The 23,169-nt window shown below is 36.7% G+C and overlaps 3 protein-coding genes and 1 long non-coding RNA gene across 7 annotated transcripts; 2 read left to right on the forward strand and 2 right to left on the reverse strand.

Annotated features, from left to right (window-relative positions):
* The first annotated feature begins 9,324 nt into the window (after window positions 1-9,324).
* LOC110111906 (protein NRT1/ PTR FAMILY 8.2-like) lies at window positions 9,325-11,825 on the forward strand. The gene is made up of 3 exons (XM_028695150.1): window positions 9,325-9,522; window positions 9,614-10,164; window positions 10,603-11,825. Exons 1-3 carry the CDS (start codon window positions 9,340-9,342, stop codon window positions 11,429-11,431), a joined length of 1,563 nt encoding a protein of 520 aa, XP_028550983.1. The 5' UTR covers window positions 9,325-9,339; the 3' UTR covers window positions 11,432-11,825.
* LOC114578367 lies at window positions 9,865-10,651 on the reverse strand. Its single transcript, XR_003700833.1, has 3 exons — window positions 10,530-10,651; window positions 10,077-10,202; window positions 9,865-10,004 (listed from the first exon to the last, which is right to left on the reverse strand). It is a non-coding gene; the product is annotated as an uncharacterized LOC114578367 (long non-coding RNA).
* LOC110111905 (pentatricopeptide repeat-containing protein At3g09060) lies at window positions 11,270-21,087 on the reverse strand. 4 transcript variants are annotated; one of them, XR_002304969.2, is made up of 2 exons: window positions 17,512-17,647; window positions 11,270-11,406 (listed from the first exon to the last, which is right to left on the reverse strand). XR_002304969.2 is itself a non-coding variant. In XM_028695149.1 (2 exons), exon 1 carries the CDS (start codon window positions 20,933-20,935, stop codon window positions 18,851-18,853), a length of 2,085 nt encoding a protein of 694 aa, XP_028550982.1. In that variant the 5' UTR covers window positions 20,936-21,087; the 3' UTR covers window positions 11,277-11,406; window positions 18,823-18,850. The 4 variants fall into 4 exon arrangements, 3 of the variants coding, with proteins under 3 accessions (XP_028550982.1, XP_020699624.2, XP_028550980.1); XM_028695149.1 differs by lacking the exon at window positions 17,512-17,647 and adding an exon at window positions 18,823-21,087 and having other exon boundaries at window positions 11,277-11,406; XM_020843965.2 differs by lacking the exons at window positions 11,270-11,406; window positions 17,512-17,647 and adding exons at window positions 17,763-17,896; window positions 18,823-21,087.
* Window positions 17,467-18,530, forward strand: LOC110111907. The gene is made up of 2 exons (XM_020843970.2): window positions 17,467-17,873; window positions 17,963-18,530. The coding sequence occupies exons 1-2, from the start codon at window positions 17,547-17,549 to the stop codon at window positions 18,389-18,391; spliced, it is 756 nt and encodes a 251-aa protein (XP_020699629.1). The 5' UTR covers window positions 17,467-17,546; the 3' UTR covers window positions 18,392-18,530.
* Window positions 21,088-23,169: the final 2,082 nt, after the last annotated feature.

The following is a 23,169-nucleotide window of genomic DNA, read 5'->3' on the forward strand; positions in this document are numbered from 1 at the left end:
TTTTGGTCAAAAGTATCAACCAGATGATCACAGATATCTATGAACATTGAAGTTCTGCAACAAAAAGTTATCTTTGAAACATATCCCTACAAAATTAGGTGTAGTGATTAAGAATAATATGCTATATGTAGCAATACACAACAGTAAAAGTATAGATAATGAACATAAAGTTCATTAAAAATGTTCTATGAACTTGAAGATAGACTTCCTGGTCGGATCTACGATCGACGTCGTGAGGTCTTACATTTCAAACCATCCCAGCCGGATCTAAGATCTATGGCGCGAGATCTTGCATTCGATATCATCCCGGATGAATCAGAGATGAACGATGTGAGGCCTTGAATTTATAACCAACCCAAATTGTATTCTACATTTATTTTAACCATCTCTCCCAATTATTTTAAATTAAAATTATCAATAGCAAAATTACACATAGCTAGTACATGCTCTCTACATCATTGGTGTAGTAGGATCATAAATGTTAACATTGAAATATTGGTTTAAAGTAAGTCAAGAAAATATATGGAATATTATATATTACCACATTCAGAAAATAAAATAATATAATATCAAATATGACAATCTTGATAATAAAATCAATAACAATACATAAAGCATAAATATATCTCACGAAAGGCTCTCATTACTTGAAATCAAACAAGGGCTCCTTGGAGCTAAAAGTAACAATATTGGTTGACGTTTGATATCTAAGTTTTTAAATGGTTCAAATTTGATGGGGGCCATTTTTTGGCTCTAAAGAAAATATAGTCGAATTAATTTCAAAGAAAATACTTCAAATGATCAGACAACCAACTTTTAATCACACAAACATCCTAAAACCTTTATTAGTAACTACCTCTTGCAAAGTTACTCTTTGGGTCATGTTTTCATTATGCTACGCAAGTGATAATTTTCTAAATACTTAGTTGATTATTGATAACTCGTCCTCTTTAGTCATCCTATAACGACTTGTAAAACTAATAAACATCTCATCATATATATATACATAAAGAGCCACCAAAATGTCAACAATAATTAAGAAATATATCATAAAAATTAAAATTATTTACATCCCATTAATATTACAAGAATTTACAAGTAAATAATTATTAGTTGTAGGACAAAATTTAGGTCATGGTTCAAATTTAATAAGGATAAATTTTATAATTCATTAATTTATTAAAATTTACATTGCATTTTAAAACAAATCCAAGAACTATAAAACCAACCTTTCACAAATTTATATCAAAATAGCCCCATTTAATTTTTTTTCTCCGTTCGTAATGCTAAAATCGTTATTCTTGAAGGAAAGAAAAAAAAAAAAACTAACTGATGATGATTTTCCTTGATTTAACTTATGGTTAGACAGACAGGCAATGGCTAAAGAAAGCAAATAAAAAAGAGCTAAATCTGTCTACATTAATGGAGGAAGGTGATGCTGAATCCTGAATTCTTTCCAGATTCGAAGAATCTCTATTTGAAAAAGTCTTCTTTTCCTATTCTGCTCTCTCTTAACAACTCTTCGTTTCTACTTTTGTTACCTTACCCTGTCACAGTAACAATATTAATCTACTAAATATATATGTGGTTATGTGCGTCTCTCGTCATTAGCTTTTAACATTACCAGCCATCAAAGGAGTCAGGTGATTTTCTTTTTTTTTTTTTCTTCTTCTTCTTCGCAGGCCAATATTAAAAAGAAATCTGTCGTAAGTAACTATTTTATTGATCATTTGTCCCCCATCTTCTTTATTTACTTCTCTTTGGAACAATGGAAAATGTTTTGTCCTTTCTCATTTGAAATCTTAAATTGTCATTATTTTGGAACGAAAATTCCAATATGATCTTAAGTGCGGTAGAAATTATTCTGTGCGGACACCGAACGACCCAGAGATCAATTAGAAAGCGTCACATCAACCGGTATCGAGCGATACCAAGCACCGGTACCAAGCAAAAAAGTTACGTGGCGCATTCTAGTTGATTCTGAACGCCGTCTGGTGCCCGCACAGAATAATTTTACCAAATGCGGTCTAATCTCTCACCTCATATATTTCATTTATGATTAATCCCTTCTTCTTGATTCACCTTTTTTTTTTTTTTGTTATTTTGTCAAAATATATAGTTTTTTTTTAGGTTTTTGATGGGATTTTACAATTAGTCGGATTGAAAGGACAGAGAAAGACGTTTTTTAATTTCGGAATCTGCTTTCAAAAAAGATTTTGGATGTGAATTTCCATTATACCCATTTATGAGTTTTCTCTGAAGCTTTTTAAATCGATTAAATATTTGGGATATGCTTGTTTGATTAACAACATTATCACTTTCTAATAAGTGGACTCGATTATTCTTCAGATGCTCAAGTGTTTAACCATTCAGTTTTATGTTTTTTTTTTTTTTTCTGATATCAGAACTTATAGGCAACATTTATATAAGTGACTAGGTGGTCTTATCCTCCCTCTCAAACATTCATGGAGGTGGTTGAGGATAAGCATACAAAAGATGGGACTACAGATCTCAAAGGGAACCCAGCCATAAAGAAGGAAACTGGCACTTGGAAAGCATGCCCATACATTCTTGGTATATATATATTATGCTATTTTCTATACCATTTTAATATTTTATTAGAGCATCTCCAATCGAAAATCTCATTTTTCACTCCAAAATACCGTGAAACTACAAAATGTTGCGATTCATCTCCAATCGAACTCCACTTTTCACGCTTTTCCAGGCAACGGTCGTCTCTTCTTTCCCGCGCCAAGTTCGGTAGAGAGGTAAAAATGGCGGAGATGAACAATGCAACGCCAATATTGGCGTCCACTGTTCATCCGCAGCTAAATAGCGGGAAATTTGCAGTTTGGTTGGAGCTGACCAGAGATGTCATTCAAGGGTTTGGAGTTCGGTTGGAGATGCCCTTGATATCAAACTCTTCAGCTCCATTATCCATTTTGTTAATTTATGGAACCTTATAAATGTCTTACAAAGAATCATGTTACATATTTGGCAATTTTTGCAAGATGTTTCAGTAAGAGTACTATTTTGCAAATTTCAATATATTTTTTACTTGACATAATTTTTCTTTATAAAAGATAAGGCGAGAAATTAGAAATCTTTTAGGATTATAAAATTTCGCTGTCATGGCGAAATATGTACTTGTGCATTTTTAATAGTCTCCACATTTACGAACTCTCTTCAAAAATAATGTTACCCATTGTGACCTTGAGTATCATAAACTCTAAATATGTTGATCAAGTCCAAATAGTATTGGAACTCCTAAATATTTGATCAAATTGTGAAGCCAAATGGCTTCGTTGATTTCTTATGTTATCTTCATGTATCTTCTTCCTGTAATAAACAAAACAATTTTGATTGTAGTGTTTATCTCCAGCTTGCTAGTACCAGATTTTAGCTAATTGATCTCTTATCCATTGGAAGTGGAACAAACCCTCCAGTATAATTCTGATGAAGTGACTGTATATCCTCATTCACTGCCATCTTCCGCTTATCATGATAGTGTGCATTGCAAGCATCCAAATATTCCTCTTTGGTCTACTAGTGGCAAAAGATTCTAGCTACTATCTAATCTTTGGTGTTGTTTATGGCTCCGATTCCTCCACTTCAACCAATATTTTATTTTCTCAATTAGATTCATCTTCAAGACGATAAATAGTTTGTTTTGAATTTGCAGAAACTTTGAACTCCACCTACTAAACTGATCAGTTAGGGTTTTAATTCTCTTTATATGAAGTTGTCTGTTTTAGTGTCACCGACCAACCAAAAATAGTATTGCAGCTAATACAGTCTTCTTTGACTCAAAATTCCATAGATGAAATGCCTTCACTCCTTCACTAAAACTCATGAAAAAAACTTTCTTGGATCTCTGATCAAATTTTGATTCTTCATAAGAAAATATATAGTACACCATAAAATAAGACTTCTTCCCAAATCAACTTGCTCAATTTGAAGTGGGATAGCATGCATCGGATCTTACCAACTAATTAAGATATGATTCATTTGGTTTGTCACATTATTTTGATATGGTGTGGATGGTACACCAAAATTTCTAATCATTCCTTCATTTTGAGAAACTTTCTGAAATGGATTTGACTAGCATTCCTCTATTCCACTACTCAGATTTGAGCATCATTATTTTCTTGCATGTATGAGTTTATATTAGTATCCAATTCAATTTAAGAAATAGATCCACTTCAATCTTATGTTAATTTCATGTTGTGTGCCAAGACATGTCTTAAGAAAGTGTCAGTAAAAATAACAATCAATGTTTATTTTCAATAAAGTGTTATGAGAGGATCCCCAAATATCAGTGGGCACATAATATAATGCCTCCTTGGTATAATGGATTATTGTGCCAAATTCCCTTTTTTCTATTCTAACATGATGTTCATAGAAGTCAATTTTTTTACACTTGGCGTCTTTTGGTAAACATTTTTGTATCAAATTTTGTAGAGTTTTCTCCCCGACATACCTTAATCACTTATGTTATATTTTGAGAAATTTCATATGAATATTCATTATTTTAAATAGTACAAATAGTTATTTTTTACATGAATGTGTGTTTATCAAGTAAATATAAATTTCTTTTGAGTATCATTCAGCCAAAAGACTCCTCATACCAACTTTAAGACTCCACATTCCATGGTCACTTTATAACCACTAAAGTCTAGGGCATGTATGTTGACCCCTACCTCTCTTCGCGGGGGAAGGGGATGCTGGGAGGCTGCCAAAAATTTAAACAATCAAATGACTCCCACATAATTATGATTGTGATTGAATGATATACATTAGGTCTTTGAAAACTCAAATTTAAATCATATATTTCATCAATCAAAACTAACTAGTATATGTTAAATATTATTGAGAGGGTGATAGTTTGAATATCTTGAACCAATAAAAAAAAAAAGAGGATGTATCTTTCTCACTCACTAGCTAGCTTCTAAAACATGTGAGGAGATCGAACTGTGTTTATGCAGAAGGTGTATATTTCAAACACAGAACACTTGTTAGTTTGAATGGCAGGATGAGGCACTTGAAGTGCCTGAAAAGGCTGAGAAATTCATATAAGTAAAAGACTATAGAATAATATATCACCTTAGCCTAGAAAATGCTGAAGAAGAGGAAGTTGAATTTAGCAGTCCGTTATGCCAAACAACTATAGCTATCATTGATCCCTGGTCAGAGAATTTGTAGAACTTTAATTACATTGAAAATGGTGGTTCTAGCAAAACATATTTTATAGGACATATTACAAGTATGATGAATCCCCCTACAAGTATAAATAAGGAGGTTGCAATGAAAAAAAAAAGGAGGTTGCAATGAGAACGACACACAATCTGCAGGCAAGAATAAAAAACTTATGATAAATGCAAGCACTTACGGGCATTACTGAAGACTTGAAATGCGATCAGAGAAATTTTGGAAAGTATACACTAACTATAATCCACCTGCATGCGACAGCAAATGACTTCTAAATGTCCGCTGATAACCTACAAACTAATCTAACAAAGCCTGCATAGCACAACAGTTTGTGTATATGATAACCTATAGACTAATCCAACAAAGCTTGCATGGCACAATAGTTTTCCTATAAGACGCAATGAGCGGCCCGTAGCATAGCACTACGACCTGCTTGCTGGCAATGTTGGAGAATTTATACTGAAAACAGTCCACTTACATGTGTCAGTTAATGACTTTTGAATGATCAGCACTTGCCAACAAAAGTTGCATTGCGCGATAGCCTACCTACGCAAAGTAACAAATGGCCCGTAACACAGCGCTATGACCCACCTGCAAGTAGCGACAGGGAATTTACGATGAAAGCTACAAGCTACTACGTAAACCGAAGAAATAAATTTGCATCGCCAGGTTATTAAACTAGATAAATCAGTTTACTTACAAACGACAGATGAATGACTCCTGACGCGCCGTGCAGCACAGTTGTAGGCAGGAGTATATTCATAAAGGTTGAATCTAGGGGAAAATGATAATATGCAGAAGATGAAATGAGCTCAATTGCACTATCAATGTATGACAAATGAAGTCCTACACATTGCTGAAGTGTGCCACTAGATACGCAATACTTGTACAAGCCGACATAAGGTGATACCTATATAATAACACCAATCTATATGATAAAATAAATTATGCATGTGCTCTGACCGTTGCTTTAAACCCCTAATTCATAGGTCCAAGAATGCTACATGGGTCAAATATTCAAGTTTCATGCTCCTTGAAATGACTGGAGTCGATACGACTTGGATTAATAAATGAATGCTTAATCAAAAACATTGCAATTGACCTTAAAAACCCCGATTATGACCTTGTTGATAGAAAATCTCAACAGGAGGTGACCCCAAATATTTAAAATGCCTCCCAAATTCTTACGAAAATACAAGTGACTTTAATGTTACCCCGATGATAGTCATGTTGAAAGTAAATCTCAATCGGATGGGTCAATTCTTAGCATATAAATAAAAAGTTATTCACTAAAAACTTAAAATTAAAATCATCTACCTCTTGTAATCATCTGTTGGAGGTGATAAATTTAAAATTAACATCATCTCACAAAGAGTGAATGTCATGTCTGGTGTATCACAAAGATTTATCCTGATATAGTCTCTTACCAACAGGGACGTGGTGCGTGCCCTCTGATTGGGTGATTTTATAACAAAATGACATCATTATATTACGATCACGACCAAAGCCCGTATGTTCCCTAATGGCATTAAACCCTTGAGTAATAAATCATAAGGTATATTCGATAGGCATAAATCCCTCTGTCAGCTAAGGCAGATTCAGATCTATCCCTTTTGGAAAATGCCGCCCCAGGTCTACAAGGTATTCTTGGATGAAGCAACTCATGGATGTCAATAAGGTGCCTTCTGTCATGTTGGATCGACTACCTCCTCTGACTGAGTAGACTAGGGACCCTGATAGCTCAAGATGACAGAACCATGGGGTCTTGATCGGGCTCATATTCATTCTCCACATCATTTGTTTTAAGTTTATGGTGATAAACTTTAAAATTCAAATTTAAATTCAAACTCTAAAATTGTTCCTATTATACGCTGAGTTTGTAACTTATGCAACCTATCTTATATAATTAGCCTAAATCGAAAGTTCTCTCTTTTAATTGGGAGGGGTAATTAATTATAGGGGCTTGCACTTATAGGAAACCAGAACTCATATTATAAAGTCCTCACAAAATGAGGGAAAAATCTATGGGTAGTGTCTTATATACAAACTCAATTCGTCTTATGAAAATTTACCCCGGAACCTAAACTTGCTAAAACTCTTCTAGCCCACATAAACAAACAAGAAAGAGATAATGTGGAGAGGCCAGGGCGCGGAATTTTCGGATCCCACAACCTAGTAAGATCATGTTCTTCTTCCTATTAGGAAAATATCTAATTTCTATAAATCGTTTAATTATATCATAATGCCGCTTCAATTATATTGTCTACACCCCTTTTGGTCAATAGATGTTTTCATTGCCCATAAGCAAAACTCCTTCGTCAAGCTCCTCAAAAATTGAAAACCAATGCCATATTGGACACGTAATAAAAACATCAAGAGTCTAAAATCCAACATCATTTGAACTGTATGAAAATGAAACTAAGAATATTGATTCTTCTTCATCACCAACTTTGTGTACTACATCTACATTTTATTTGTCTTTATTCATGTAATCCTTCTTCCAACGCTCTTTATGATGATAATACACACATTCATCCTTTGTAGTGCATCTCCGCAATGGCACATTCATTCATTGTAGGATCTCTTCATAATGATTCTACCTTTAACTTCAAACAAGAACTACCTTGCACATTGAATTTGTCATATTTCCTATTGTACATCATGCCTCTGGATGTTATCAGCGTTTTAGATGTTGTATCTTTGTGATCAAGTCGATCCTCCATTCAATTCTCTTTATGCATCAAAGCATTTGAAACATCACTTCATATATCCTTGTATTTACCCTTATAAAGTCACGGTTAAATGATCATGTATTTCAGTCAGATAATTAAATTATAATATTTTCTACCTTCATCACTCATTTCAATATCAAGATTATGTAATCAGTGAGAAACTTGTTAAAATCATTCAAGTGCTCATAGCCGTACTTTCTTTGTACTAGAAATGAAAAAAAAAACTTCTTTAGATGTAGTCGCTTGTCTATACTTGTTATTATTTTCTAGTCATCTAATTTCTTCTAGAACTTAGTGCAAAAGCTTCATTCATAAAAAAATACTGAAAGCCCTTAGCCCATAAACGAATTGTGCAACAAACTTGCCATTCATGAAATACCACTCTTTAATTCATCATGTGCTTAGCCATAAACTCCAAGCAATATGAGATCCACCTCTAAATAAAATTTCTAGGACTTCGTATTGCCACATGCCAACAATATTGGTAATGTCATTAAATTTCTCCACTTTAAACTTTGCATCGAATAACATGACTCTCTACATGAAACTTCTTGTGGACATGTTACTATCTATTTTAGATTGCCTTTTATGCTCATCTTGCTAGTTAGGAACCTTTTTGGACATAAGGAACCAACTTTTGGTGTCTAGGTGAAAATGAATTTAGTGGACCCACAGGTTAGTTTGACAGCCTCCTCCTTCTTCTTCTCCTTATTCTTTTGAGTTGAATAAAGCTTCAACTTATTAAGCTCACATTGATTAGACTTCGACTGTCTCTTAACAACATGGCCTCTTGGTGTGATTATAAGTTAATTTTGACATCTTCGAATCTTGGAAGGTTGAGGAAACTTGGCTCTGATATATTTGTCAAGCAAAAGCTCCAAGATTCAAAAATGGAAAACAACATACACATAAGAACACAAGAGTTTAACATTATTTGACAACTTTTCGGCATCTATGGGAGGCAACAAACTCACTATAAACTTGGAGAAAAATCAAGATCCAGAACTAATCTTAGAGTGCTCACATATATGCAAAAGCTATTACAAGCATATGGAGTTACTTGTGGAATGATTTGTAAGTGAGAATTGCATGAGTTTATATAGGAAAAAGTTTATTTTATAATATTAACGGTCGACTACATCAAAGATTTTTATAGTCTACATTGTAAACTTATGGTGGCCTCTATTTAGTATTTTATGGCAATCTCCATTTAACACATTTGTAGTATTGAAATAAGCCACTATTTTCAATAGTGACAAAGATGTAGTCATCAATTGAGTAAACCTAAATAAATTTCTTTCTGTTTTATTTGTTTTTGTGATTTCAATTAGGACTTGCCTAATTCCTAACATATTTCTATTCAGCAAATGAATGCTGTGAAAGGTTGGCATACTATGGAATGAGCAGCAATATTGTGAACTTCATGAAGGATAGACTCAACCAAGCAAACGCTGTAGCAGTCAACAATGTCACTAACTGGTCTGGAACCTGCTATGCCACACCTCTTTTGGGTGCATTTTTAGCTGATGCATACTTTGGAAGATACTGCACAATTGCCACTTTCATGATAATTTACATTATTGTAAGTCCCTTACAATAGACTTTGGTTCTCAGTTTTATATATTCAACAATATATCTCAAGAAAATGAAATGCTTGTTCTGATCACTTACAGGGTCTAGTACTGCTTACAATGGCTGCATCAGTGAAAGGACTAGAACCTGTTTGCCATAATGGAGTCTGCAACCCTACATCAGCACAATCTACAGTTGTATTTGTAGCATTGTACCTCATTGCCCTTGGAACTGGAGGAATTAAGCCATGTGTCTCTTCATTTGGTGCTGACCAGTTTGACGATTCAGATGAATCAGAGAAGAAGAGCAAGACCTCTTTCTTTAATTGGTTCTACTTTTCGATCAATATCGGCGCCATGATTGCAGCATCGGTCCTGGTTTGGATACAGACCAAATTAGGGTGGGGCTTGGGTTTTGGCATTCCCGCAGTAGCAATGGCCATTGCCGTTGTGAGCTTCTTCTTGGGCACACCATTATATAGGCATCAAAAACCTGGAGGCAGTCCATTCACAAGAATAGCTCAGGTTTTTGTTGCTTCGTTAAGGAAATCTGGAGAGAAAGTACCTGATGACAAATCTCTATTATATGAAGTGTCAGACAAAGAATCTGCCATAGAAGGAAGCCGCAAGCTAGAGCACACTGAGCAATTCAAGTAAGTTCAATGTAAAACTAAAAGATCTTCACTCAGCACTGTCCATAAATGAAAATTAATATGTAAGAAAAGCAAATTAATTAACTTCGTTTTCTTCTTGAAGTTTGATTGATGATCATTCCGGGGTTGTCTTAACCTTAAATGCCTAAGGTAAAACAATATGAACGGTTACACGAAGTGTGATGATAATAACATTATTCTAAATATTCTACTATGAATAGAACTCTCAGCATATAGTATACTTAAATCTAAAAAGTTTTTTTTAGTTTTGTTAATATGAAAAATATGGGAAGAGCTGTTTTACGATCTATACATGAATCGATATCAATATGACAATAAAACGAGCTTGAAACATGATAACCTACACGCTTGATTTAAGTTCAAGTAGCGTATGTTGCTATTTGCAATCCGACAAATGAAAATGATATATCCGTCCAGGTTCTTTGATAAAGCAGCTGTGCAAACTCAATATGACAATATAGATAGCACTGTTAATTCATGGAAGCTCTGCACTGTCACTCAAGTAGAGGAACTGAAGAGCCTTGTACGTCTTCTCCCTATCTGGGCAAGCGGCATCATCTTCTCAACTGTGTATGGCCAGATGAGCACTATGTTTGTCCTTCAAGGAGACACCATGGACCCCCATATAGGTCCCAACTTTAAAATCCCTGCAGCTTCCCTGTCCGTCTTTGACACCATTAGTGTTATCATTTGGGTACCAATCTACGACCGCGTCATCGTCCCAGTTGCTCGAAGAATCACAGGAAACGAGCGTGGCTTCACACAGCTCACGCGCATGGGCATTGGCCTCATCATTTCCATCTTTTCCATGGTGGCTGCAGGCATTTTGGAGGTCATCAGGCTTCAAATGGTAGCAAGACTCAATCTTTATGATCACGAAGGCTACTTGCCGATGACAATATTCTGGCAGGTGCCTCAGTACTTTCTCGTTGGTGCGGCTGAGGTCTTTACATTCATTGGTCAATTAGAATTCTTCTACGATCAGGCACCAGATGCAATGAGGAGCTTGTGCTCTGCGCTCTCACTGACCACCGTCGCATTGGGAAACTACCTCAGCACATTTCTGGTGACCGTTGTCACTAATATCACAACAAGAAATGGGCAGCTTGGATGGATAGCAGATAATCTCAACAGAGGTCACCTGGATTACTTCTACTGGCTCCTGGCCATTCTTAGCCTTGTGAACTTTCTGGTGTATCTTCTGATTGCAAAATGGTACACCTACAAGAAAGCAACGGATTTTTGATAGTCTCGTCAGCGTAAGAGAGACTTGGTGCTTCGTTTTTACATTTATTTCTGACTACTGCAATCTACGAACCTTTCTAATTTATTCGGGTTGGATGGCTTGAATGGCTTGTGAAGCTGTTGTGAAAAATTAAGTTTGCTATTGGATTTCTACTTTCTGCTTGGCCAAAATATGCTTTCAACACATCTCACGCAGCATATATTATATATAGAAAGGAGATGGTGAGAAAAAAAACTGAGGCAAGGTCACATCTTTTCATGAAAGATAGTGTTGAAAATGCTTGTCCTCAAATGACTTAAAGATCATGGCTTTAAAGATCGGATCAAACCAAACATTTTTAGACCAATCATATAACCGATCCGATCCATCTTCAAAATAATCATTACATCATATAAAAAAATTATATAAATAATACTAAGAGTGAACTAAATCTTATAAATTTATATATGAACTAAATTTAAATATTGAAGATGCTTAAATTTAAAATTAAAAAAGATATTATTTATATATAAATTTTATTTAATTTTTAATATCAAATTTATATTATTATATAATTAATATTACTATTATATCATTTAAATATTTATTACAACATTTGATTTAGCCCCGATTGAATCATTGAACTATATCCAATCCAATTTTCACAATATTGATATAGAGCATTTCCACTATCTTCTAAAAGGAGCTCAAGATTTCAAATCTAAATAAAATAATAAAATCAAATCAAATGACAAACTTTCCTTTTAAGAAGGCAATCGAAGCCATAGCAAAATGCTACAAAATTTTCTTACTGGGACTCCAACCATCTCAAAATGGCCTTCAGGAAATTGCATCTTTATACTCCCAAATGTTTAGACAAACAAGTGGGCGTGCAGAATCATTTTTTTAAAACTTTTGAATAAGAATATTCTAAATCAAATTTAATCGAGTTGAGTTCTATAATTATTAAATTTATTTTTGTTGCGTCCTGGAATATTCACGGCGGTAGAAAAGTATATAATTTAACGTTTTAGCATTGTACGAAGATCCAGCACGCACACAGATAATAAAGAGGGTGCAGCATTCATAAGAGACAAAGAGTTTTTACGTGGAAACCCCTCAAAAAGGGGAAAACCCACGGGGCCTGGCCCAGTTTGAAATAATCCACTAGCATTTGCAGTTGATTACAAATGAGGACGTTCCTTGGGAGAAGGCCTTGGCTTGACGTTATAAATATACATCATATATAGCGCATCAACATAGACATATTTATTTGGTTGGCAGGACCATAATCGATATGACAGAGGTCAGAAAGACCGTAGTAGGCGATGGAAGTTGGAAGCATCGTAGTCGGTAGAAGATAGGGGTCAAAAAGACTGTTGCCTGGCGAGGGAGGTCAGAAGGATCATAGTTGGTAGAAGACCAGGGTCAGAAAGACCATAGTTAGTGAAGGAGGTTACCATAGTAGACAACATAGGTCGAAATGACCATAATCGGCAGGAGACTGGGGTAGGGGTGCAAACGAGTCGAGTCGAGCTCGAGCAAGGGAGTGTTCGAGTTGAGTTCAAAATCCGAGCTCAAGCTCGACTCGTCATCATATCGAGCGGCTCGTCGAGCTCGGTTGTCGAGCCCGTCGTAACATCCGTCGTCTTGAGACCCGAGTTCCGCCTTCCTCATCGCATCCGTCGTCATCGAGCTCGTCAGTCGTCATCGAGCTCGTCTGTCTGCCGTCGAGATTCGTCTCCCGAAGTCGTAGCATCCGCCGTCGAAACCGACGTCTCGAGCTCGTCCGCCATCAAGAACCGCCGTCAAAAACTGACGTCCCGAGCTCGTCCGGCATCGCGTCCGTCGTCATCGAGCTCGCAGTCGCACCGCCCGTCGTCGAAAACTGACGTGACGTTAGAACCAACATTCTGAGATCCGTGGTGACGCCCCGAGCTCGTCTGCCATCGCGTCCGTCGTCATCGAGCTCGCAGCCGCGCCGCTCGTCATCCTGAGCTTGTCCGCCGTCCAGAACCAACGTTCCGAGATCCGACGAGCTCTTGACGAGCTATGTCGTCGATATCCATTGCCCTGAGCTCGCAGTCGCGTACACCCGTCGTCCTGAGCTCGTCCGCCGTTGATCCAGGCGTGCACTATCGTTGTTTCGATTTCCTTCAGCGATATTTGAATTTTCCGCGTGCGAGCTCGACTCGATTAGCTGTCGAGCTCGAACTCGTGTTTGAGCTCGACTCGCTAGCTCGATAAGCTCGACTCGTCGAGCCTGTTATCGAGTCGAGTCCGAGCCGGCTCGCGAGTCAGCTTGACTCGATGTCACCCAAAAGCATAAGCTTTGGACTTAAAATAGGTTTGAGCACTAGTGCATCTAGCCAAACTTTGATTCACTTTTATTAACTCTATCTAACACCAACACCCATAAAATAAAAAGAGATAAGAGCCTAAGAAAAGTTAAGCACTTCCCCTAAGCCATCCTATGATCCTTACATGTCTATGAAAAAAAACCTAATATCAAAGATATAAACATACAAGATCAAATTTCACAATACTATAATTTTTTAATAGAAAAAGGCAAGTAATCAGGTGAGCTATCAAAACTACATGGGTGGTCCAAATGGAGGCTCCCTTAAATGTAGGGAATAATTCTCTCTTGGCCCCCCCCCCCCCCTCCCCCCTCTTTCAAGAGGAAATGGAGTTCTATTTATAGAATTCTTGAGTGTCATGGCTTGTAAATAAGTGGAAGATCAAGGGTAAATTCGGAGTGGTTCGAATAGACGGCTGATCTTGATTCATACGATCATGTACCGTTCAATGGACATTTGACTGTCTTAATGATATCAGAATTTGATGATCTTGGGCTTGTTGGATTCGTCTCGTCAAGCCACCCGATTCGACTATAAGCATGTCATGATTGAAGACCATTTGATAACCCAAATTGTGGTTTGATCCTTCCAAAAGCACTTCGAGTCTTTGATTTGGACTCATTTGGGCTCGGATTGGGTCGATTTTGGTGTCATTGGGTTTGTGTTTCCGAGATGCTTAGTTCGATTATAAGTTTGTTAAAATCGGAATTCAAACGGTCTCCGGTTTAATTTTTGAAGTTTCCAACTTGATTTTGCCTCGAGATTCGTGCTCGATCAAGGTGATTTTTTATGATGTATCAGTTGCCCCCTATTTTTGGACGTCAAATCTTGTAAAGTTCAAAAATACATATAAGAACCTTTAAAACAAAATTATAAATTCAAATATAGCATATATAAATATATATATGAAAGATTTAAGTGCAAGAATTTTATGTCATACTTGAATTCTTATTTAAAAATTAATAATTAATTGGCTCAAATTTTTATCTTTTAATTAAAAAGAATTTTTTATGTTTTAAGAATATAGATATTGAATATCAGAGATAAAATTACTCAAAAAAATGTTTCATAATTTTAAGATTCAATCAAAGTAATTGAAAACAATGATTTTATGATTTTAATAGTTATTATTTTATGAAGCTCACATAATTAACGTGAAGACTAACAAGAAGTATTTTCTATGATGCACCGACACTTCTACTCAAAGAGGCGTGCAGTGTCTGACACCGTGTCTGACACGACACTCGTCCGACACTCCTCCGACACGTGTCGGACATGCCGAAAACGTGTCCGATTAAAAAAATATTAAAAACAAATTGGACACGCATGTCCGACACGCGTATCTTAAATATTTTATAATTTTTTAAAATATAATTTCTTATATTTTGCGAGATTTAAACTAAATTTATTATTTCATATTCACAACACCAAATCAACGTCTGCATTTAATACCCATTCATCGAATATTCTCATTTTCATTTCTCTTTGGCAGTGAAGGTATTTTCATCTCCTCTCTTTTTGCACAATTACAAATCTTTCTCTTGTTGAACCAGAGTTGAAAATAGTGATATTCAATGATGATGATATTGAAGGCCAAAAACAAACCTCTAAAGCTAATCCTAGTAGTTCAAGCTTGAATGCTTGATGTTGTAGTAAGTGATTATTTGCTTATATTTTTGTGGTTATAATAGATATTTTGTACTAAATATTTTATATTATAAGCTAGACAAGTTATCTGATGCGATCCACCTTCCGCCAGCTGAGGGAGGGCGGGCGACCCCGCGGCGCGCCCGTTCGATCCGCTGAAGCAGGTACGCGGAGCGGGACGGGGGCCATTCGGCTTGAGCGGAACCGGTCCATTTCTGGACCGGTTTGGCTCAGGTCTAGCCTGAGCTCAGGCGGTTCATTTTGGGCAGCCCACTAGTGGATTTTGTTGGTCTTTTGGCTTGCTATAAGTAAGGAATAGAGGGAGATTTCTAGGGCATGCATGATTTGAGTTTTCTCTTAGCCTCCTTAGTTTCTTTACCTTGTTTTTCTAGGGTTTGTAGTGGGAGACCTTGTCCTTCTCGAAGTGGACAAATTGTATCTTGTTTCTCTTGGATTTTGAATGCAAAATTTCTTGTTCTTCCTCTCATCCCTCTTGTGTTGATTTTTTTCTTGGATTTGGAGGAGAAATTTCATCTTTGGAAGAGCATTAGGGCAAACCCTAATTTGTGAAACCTAAGGCATATCATTATCATATCATTCATTTATTATTGTTTGCCATTTTTAATATGATATTACATTAATATATATACATATATAAAAAAATGATACGCCTTTGCGGCGGTAGATAAATATATAATTTAACGTCTTAGCATTGTACGAAGATCCAGCACGCACGCAGATAATAAAGAGAGTGCATCATTCATAAGAGATAGAGTTTTTACATGAAAACTCCTAAAAAATGGGAAAAACGACGGGGTCTGGCCCAGTTTGAAATAATCCACTAGTATTTGTAGTTGATTACAAATGAGGCCATTCCTTGGGAGAAGGCCTTAGCTTGATGTTATAAATATACATCATATATATCGCATCAACATAGACATATTCATTTGGTTGGCAGGACCATAGTGATATGACAGATGTCAGAAAGATTATAGTTGGCAAGGGAGGTTACCATAGTAGGCAACAGAGGTCGGAAGGACCGTAGTCGGCAGGAGACTGGGGTCAAAAAGACCGTAGTAGTAGGACGGTACTCCGGCAGAACTCCGAGCATCAGGTGGTGGTCCGACATAAGTCCGAGCCTCAGGTGTTGGTTCGACAGCACTCCGGTGTCAGGCGGTGGTTTGTTAGTGCCACTTTAGCATTAGGGGGCACTCCGCCTTCGGGGTGGCACTTCGACGTCTTTGGATGGTCTGGTGGTGGTTCGACAGAACCTGGACGTGGTGCGGCAGAACTCCGACGATGGTGCGGCAGAACTTCGGTGGTGGTCGAGGAGGAGCTAGGCGGGTGGAGCCTTATTCCTTCTCTTCCTTATTCTCTCTTGACTCTTCCCCCCGCCCCCCCCCCCCCCCTCTCAAGAGGAAATGTGGTTCTATTTATAGTATTCTTGAGTGGCATGGCTTGTAAATAAGTGTAAGATCAAGGGTAAATTGGGAGTGGTTCGAATGGACGGCTGATCTTGATTCATACGATCATGTACCGTTCAATGGATCTTTGACTGTCTTAATGATATCAGAATTTGATGATCTTGGGCTTGCTGGATTTGTCTCGTCGAGCCGCTCGATTCGACTATAAGCATGTCATGATTGAAGACCGTTTGGTAACCCAATTTGTGGTTTGATCCTTTTAAAAGCACTTCGAGTCTTTGATTTGGACTCATTTGGGCTTGGATTGGGTCGATTTTGGTGTCATTGGGTTTGTGTTTCTGAGATGCTCAGTTCGACTATAAGTTTGCGGAAATCGGAATTCAAATGATCTCCGATTTAATTTTTGAAGTTTTCAACTTGATTTGTCTCGAGATTCGTGCTAAATCAAGGTGATTTTTTTATGATGCATCAAATTTGATATTCCATCTCGCAGAATATATCAATTTGGTAACTATCTCTTCACAATGGGCAAAAAAGTCAATGTGACAGGCAAAGACGACAAACTTCATTATTAACACACAAGATATTTTACATAGACAACCTCCTTTTTGGATAATGTTAACAACTTCGAAAAATAAGTGGTGCCGATAAAGTAGGGTGAGAAACGTACCAGAGACTTTCTTGATCAGCTTGGTGGGTCGAGAGATGAACACCCTCAAAGCCATTCAATACTGCTTCCCACTTACAAAGCCAACTCATACTCAACCATGCAAATCCAACAATAGGCGCAGATCAAACATCTGCTTCTCTAATTCTGATGGCTCCGACTCCAGCACTTCCATTCCAGACGGAGACAAGCGAAAGCAAGACTTGCTCGCACAGATTGCAATGCTCCAGACACAGAAAGTTCGGCTCACAAACTTCCTAGATGAGCGTTCATCGAATCTGGCACAGTTTGCAGAAGATGCCAATGCTGAGTTTGATGCTATTGGAGAGAACGCACTCAAAGAGCTTGATGATGCCGGCACCAGGGTACGTCAATAACTTAGTATGCCCTACACCCATACATAGGAGAAGCCTAGCTAAGTTTTTGCACATGTTTCTGGCTTTTGATAAAACAGATAATGGAGAAGCTGGAGAGCCGGCTTGAGGCTTTTGAGGAAACAGCGGAGATGAATAGGCAGGAGATAGAAAGTAACGAGAAAATTTTGGAGGAGTTTCAGGAACAGATTGTTAGGGACAAAAATGAAGGCCTCTTCTTTAAGAACCTGAGGGAGAACACACCTCCGAAGAAAGCTGAGGCTAAGGAGGAGGCACAGAAGTTTAGACAGCTAGCAAAGAAGACTGACAGATCAAGGACACGGAGAAATATTTACCTTGCACTAATTTTATTGCTTATTCTTGCAGTTGGTAATGCTGTTTTTGCTAGCCCGGAGGTTGAGTGGCGGAAAGTTGGGGCATTGTTGTTGATATTGTTTGGTTTACTTGCTCAGTTCATCTATGAGCAGAGTATGTCAGGTACAACAGATGAAACAAACAAGGAAAAATGAAGTAGTCCGAGATAAAGAATCAAAATGTGCATGTGTGAGGGTTTGTAAGTGTTTTGATAGTAAAATACTGATAACTGTATGGTTAATGATATTGGCAAAATTTGTAGATTTTAATATAAATGTAGCATGCTAAAGAACAGTGTGACAGTGCACTCTCAAACCAGTAGCTTGTTAGAAAACAACAAACCTTTTTCCTTTTTTTTAAAAAAAAAATTCAGTCAAGAACAAACATTTCCATTGATACCTTCAGGTATAGAATGATCATTCTGCTGTGCATTTCCAGCCTTCTTACACGGAATCACAGCATGCCAATTAATGCAGGCAAAGCAAACAATCAGGATTTTTTTTTGGAAACAAGCAATCAAGCAATTAGAATGCAAATTCCATGTTAAGTGACAGACAACATGCAGTAAGCGAAGAGAATTTTTAACCTTGAAAGGAAACATCGCTGAAGCATGTTTAGACAACTCCGCTGCTCAATACTGCCCTAACTAGTATGTTCCAAGTAATGGAAGTTGGGACAATGCCACAGTACACAGCATCATCCAAAACCTTGAGTGCCTCCATCGTCTGTTTATGCAAACAAAGCCCTTTAAACACTATATTGTAAGATATGATATCTGGTTGCAACCCAGCCTCAAAAATCTCATTCCACAAATCAGTTGCCTTTTTGCAGTCGCCAACTTCATAAAGTCCATCCATAATAGTGTTTAATGTCACGAGATTTGGAGAGCAGTTCTTATGTTTCATCTCTGAACAGAGATGCAAAGCTTTTTCCACCTTTCCCGTGCTGCAGAGGCCGCGGATGAGAACATTGTGCAGGACAACATCAGCTTCAAATCCCATGGAAAAAACTTGGTTCCAAATTTCAAGAGCAAGGTTAATTTTTTTATCCCGGCAGAGACCATCGATTAAAGCACTGTAAGTTATCATGTCAGGCTTGAATCCTTTGTCCACCATTTCTTTCGCAAAACTTGAAGCTTCTTGGAACCTTTCAACCTTACAAAATCCAGAAATTAGTATGTTATATGTGACCATAGTAGGGGAGCAGCCAGTGCAAATCATCTCCCTGAAAATCTGAATAGCATGTTTCATCTTAGATGCTTGGCAGAAGCCATTAATCAGCGTGTTATAAATATGAGCATTAGGATGACAACCTTGTCTAGCCATCCGATCAAAAAGGCTAACTGCTTCATCTAATCTATCATTCTTGCACAAACCATTAATCATAGAGGAATATGAATAAACATCTAATTTGTTCTCTCCATTCTCCTCGGCCACATTCAGGGCCTGTAGAGCCTTGCCAATGTAACCACTCTGACATAATCCATGAATGACAACGCCATAAGTCACCTGATCGGGCTGGAATTCATTGCTTACTTTCAAATGCTCCCAAACTGAAATTGCTTTGTTTACCTCACCATTTTCAAACAGGGCTTTGATAAAAATGTTATAGCTCACAAAATCAAGATTCCTTGTCCGCACCATTGATGCCCACAGGCTTAAAGAATCATCAATCCTCCCAGCTTTGCATAAACCATTGAGCAGAGAATTCGAGGTAACAACATCAAGATGAAACCCATTCTTGATCATCTCCACATAAAATTGTAAACCTCCATCCACATTCCCCATCTCACACATCCCATGGATCAAAATACCGTAAGTAAAAGAATCCAGCCGGTGGCCATTGCTCACCATGCGATCCAACATGTCCATAACCTCATCAAACTTGTGAAGCTTGCACAAGCCATTCAATATAGCATTGTAAGTGGCAACATTGGGAGTAACCGAGCTATCCCTCAGCAGCCTCTCCCACATCTCCATCCCTTTTACAAGATCTCCATTCTTCAAAAACCCATCAATCATAACATTGTAGCAAACCACGTGAGGATCCACCTTCGTGTCACGCATTTCATCAAACAAATTGAGTGCACCATCCAAGTTCCCAGTTTGAAGCAACCCTGCCATCAAAGTACTGTAAGTGATTCGATTGGGCTCCAGCCCGGCCTCTAGACGAATAGTTTCTCTCAGCTGCAGAGCTCGATCGATCTGCCTTCGAGCGCAGAGGCCTCTAATAAGGATGTTGTAGGTCTCAATGTTGGGGGAGGCACGGGCTTGGTGATAAAAGAAATGGAAAAAAGTTTCGACTTTGTCCCAGCTGTGAGAACGGACGAAGGCGTCGAGTAGAGCGTTGTGCGAGCGGACGCCAGGGCGGCAGCCGAAGACGAAGGATAGGGATTTAAAGGCGCAAAGGGCCTCCTCTGGCATATTAGCGCGGGAGAAGGCTTTGAGGACGACGAGTGCGGCGCCTTCGGAGAAGCGGTGGCGATGAGGGAGGGAAGAGAGGATGCGGAGGAGACGGGGAAGGAGGGTTGGGGTGGCCGAGGAAACGCGGCGAAGGAGAAGAAAGAGGAGGGAAGGTGGTGGGGAGTAAGAAGGGTGCGAAGAAGAAAGAGTTTCAAGGTGAGATAGTGCGGTGGCCGGATTCTTTTCGCTGGATATGAGGTTGAGCAGAGGATGGATGCGAGGAAGTTCGCCAGTCATACCAATCACGAGAGTCGTGGGATCGAGAAGACTGAAACTTTAAATTTGGTGGAAATTCAGCAAATGGCGTGCTAACGGAACTCGTTACTATGTATCAGGCTCCAACCGCTACTTCGTGTAATGGTGTAAAAAATGGAAAATATAAATATTTATATTAATTATTAATTGTTGCATTTCTTCAACTTCATTCTCAGTAATAGTTATTGCTGAGCTATGCGGACTAAAATATTTGCGCGTCTTACCATTGCTGGAGAATCTAGCTCACAAATAGAGGGAATAGAAATATCATAGTTTTAACGTGAAAAATTTTAAATGAAAAAATCATGTGATTATATCCAGTTAAAATGAATCCACTAATATTTGAATATATTACAAATGATTGATTCACTCTTAAATTTGAGGAGGATCATATTACAATATTCAACTGTCAAGTTAAAATCTAGCGACGAACGGGGATCAGACGGAAGTCTGGCAAAAGTCCGATGACGGTCCGTGGCCATGCGGAAGTCCAACAATGGTCGGTAGTCGGACGGTGGTTGAGGAGTCTGCTGACAAGATAATTCTGATTTTTCTTCTTTTCGTTTCTTTCTTGTTTGGTCCCATATCAATGAAGAATGATGGGTCAATTAAGTAATACCAAAATAATTTTGATTTGGCTACTGTTTCTGGATAGCTGAATGCTCTAAATCTGTTTTAAAATAACAGACTTAAATGTTAATATGTTTATTTTGGTATTACTTAGTCCAAATTTATAAGCATGTATATTAGGGTTTTAAAATAAATATTAATTAAATAAATTTCTCAGGCTAATCATAATGTATAATACTTATATGACACAAACTGATCTGCTCAATATTGTCTACTTAGAGAATTGAATTGTACTATCAATATAATGTTTGTCTGAACAATGTCAAAATAATGTTTGTCTGAACAAAAAAAGTTTGTTAAGACTATACAATTAGGATCATACAGTTCAAAATTTTCTCTGATTCGACTCATTTATTTCAAGTTCTAAAAAATACAAATATTAATACGAGAAATAAAGTTTTGTACAATATGAATTGGTTCTTTCAGTATTATTCTTTTATATTTTAAATTTACATATTTTTTAAAATATCAGAAATTGACAATTTTAATTTGAAATAACTAATCGTCCTGTATGATGAGTTATAGAAATAATGAATTACGAATTTATGTTAATTATCTATTTTATTATTATAAATTATCAAAATATCATTCATATCAGACAACACGAATGATCAATTAATACTTCCTTGTATTGAATACAATTGTAGGTTTATTGTGATGTTGAGCTATATGCTCACTTTACATGTTTACCTATTTTAATGAAGGATAGCGAAGGATGCTGAGAGAATTGTTGCTACGGTTGTACTTCTTTTATGTGATACATATATTTTTTTGTAATCATGATGGAATTATATTTTGATGATTTGATGATGAATCATGATTATTGTACATTTTTTTTACAAGTAGATATAATGTTTATATGTTTTGGATAATAAAATATTATATTAATTTGTATATTGATGAATTTAGTACGTAGTTACGTGTGTAAATTTAATGGTAAAAGAAATCATTTCTAATAAAAGATTATGGATAAATGAACGGCATCTGATATAACTCATTAGAATGTATGGGTATATCAAGTAGGGTTGTGACAACTAATATTATACAAATTCCTTCGACTATATAATTATCTCTGATTTAATATTAACCTAAACAAAGTTCAAAAAATTTGGCCATAAATTGAACCATAAGAAAAAATGTTTAAGGTACAAAACTCAAATGTTAAATCATAATTTATTTGAGGGTTTCACTAAGATGATATACTAATTATTAAATAAATTTAAGTATTAATTAAATAACATAGCAAAGAATTAAATATGTGAAAAAAGTAAAGAAAACTAATTTATGAAATGTAGAAAATATGTATGAAATATATATATTGTATATCATACATATTTTCTAATTGTAAATTAAAACAACTTCTATGTTAAGTGACTAACCTCTTATTTTATTGTCCTGATTAAATTTGAATAAATTGGGTCAATGATGAATGATTGAAAGTAGGAAAGATTGTAAATTTAAGGGGCTAGGACTTCTTTTTTTCATTGATTTTTTAAATTGATTTATAATAAGATTATTTTTTCATTTAATTAAAAATGAATGATGATAATTTTAATTATTAAAAGAACTTGGTAGCTCAACCAAAT

Source organism: Dendrobium catenatum, unplaced genomic scaffold (genome assembly GCF_001605985.2).
Source record: "Dendrobium catenatum unplaced genomic scaffold, ASM160598v2 fragScaff_scaffold_621, whole genome shotgun sequence".
Classification (NCBI taxonomy): domain Eukaryota; kingdom Viridiplantae; phylum Streptophyta; class Magnoliopsida; order Asparagales; family Orchidaceae; genus Dendrobium; species Dendrobium catenatum.

What these genes read in the sequence shown, in the direction of transcription:
- LOC110111906 (XM_028695150.1), top strand. Translation starts at nt 9,340, where the DNA reads ATGAGCAGCAATATTGTGAACTTCATGAAGGATAGACTCAACCAAGCA. An exon ending in TCATGATAATTTACATTATT is followed by an intron (nt 9,523 to 9,613) that starts GTAAGTCCCTTA and finishes GATCACTTACAG; the next exon opens with GGTCTAGTACTGCTTACAAT. An exon ending in GAGCACACTGAGCAATTCAA is followed by an intron (nt 10,165 to 10,602) that starts GTAAGTTCAATG and finishes ATATCCGTCCAG; the next exon opens with GTTCTTTGATAAAGCAGCTG.
- LOC110111907 (XM_020843970.2), top strand. Translation starts at nt 17,547, where the DNA reads ATGAACACCCTCAAAGCCATTCAATACTGCTTCCCACTTACAAAGCCA. An exon ending in TTGATGATGCCGGCACCAGG is followed by an intron (nt 17,874 to 17,962) that starts GTACGTCAATAA and finishes TTGATAAAACAG; the next exon opens with ATAATGGAGAAGCTGGAGAG.
- LOC110111905 (XM_028695149.1), bottom strand. Translation starts at nt 20,935, where the DNA reads ATGACTGGCGAACTTCCTCGCATCCATCCTCTGCTCAACCTCATATCC.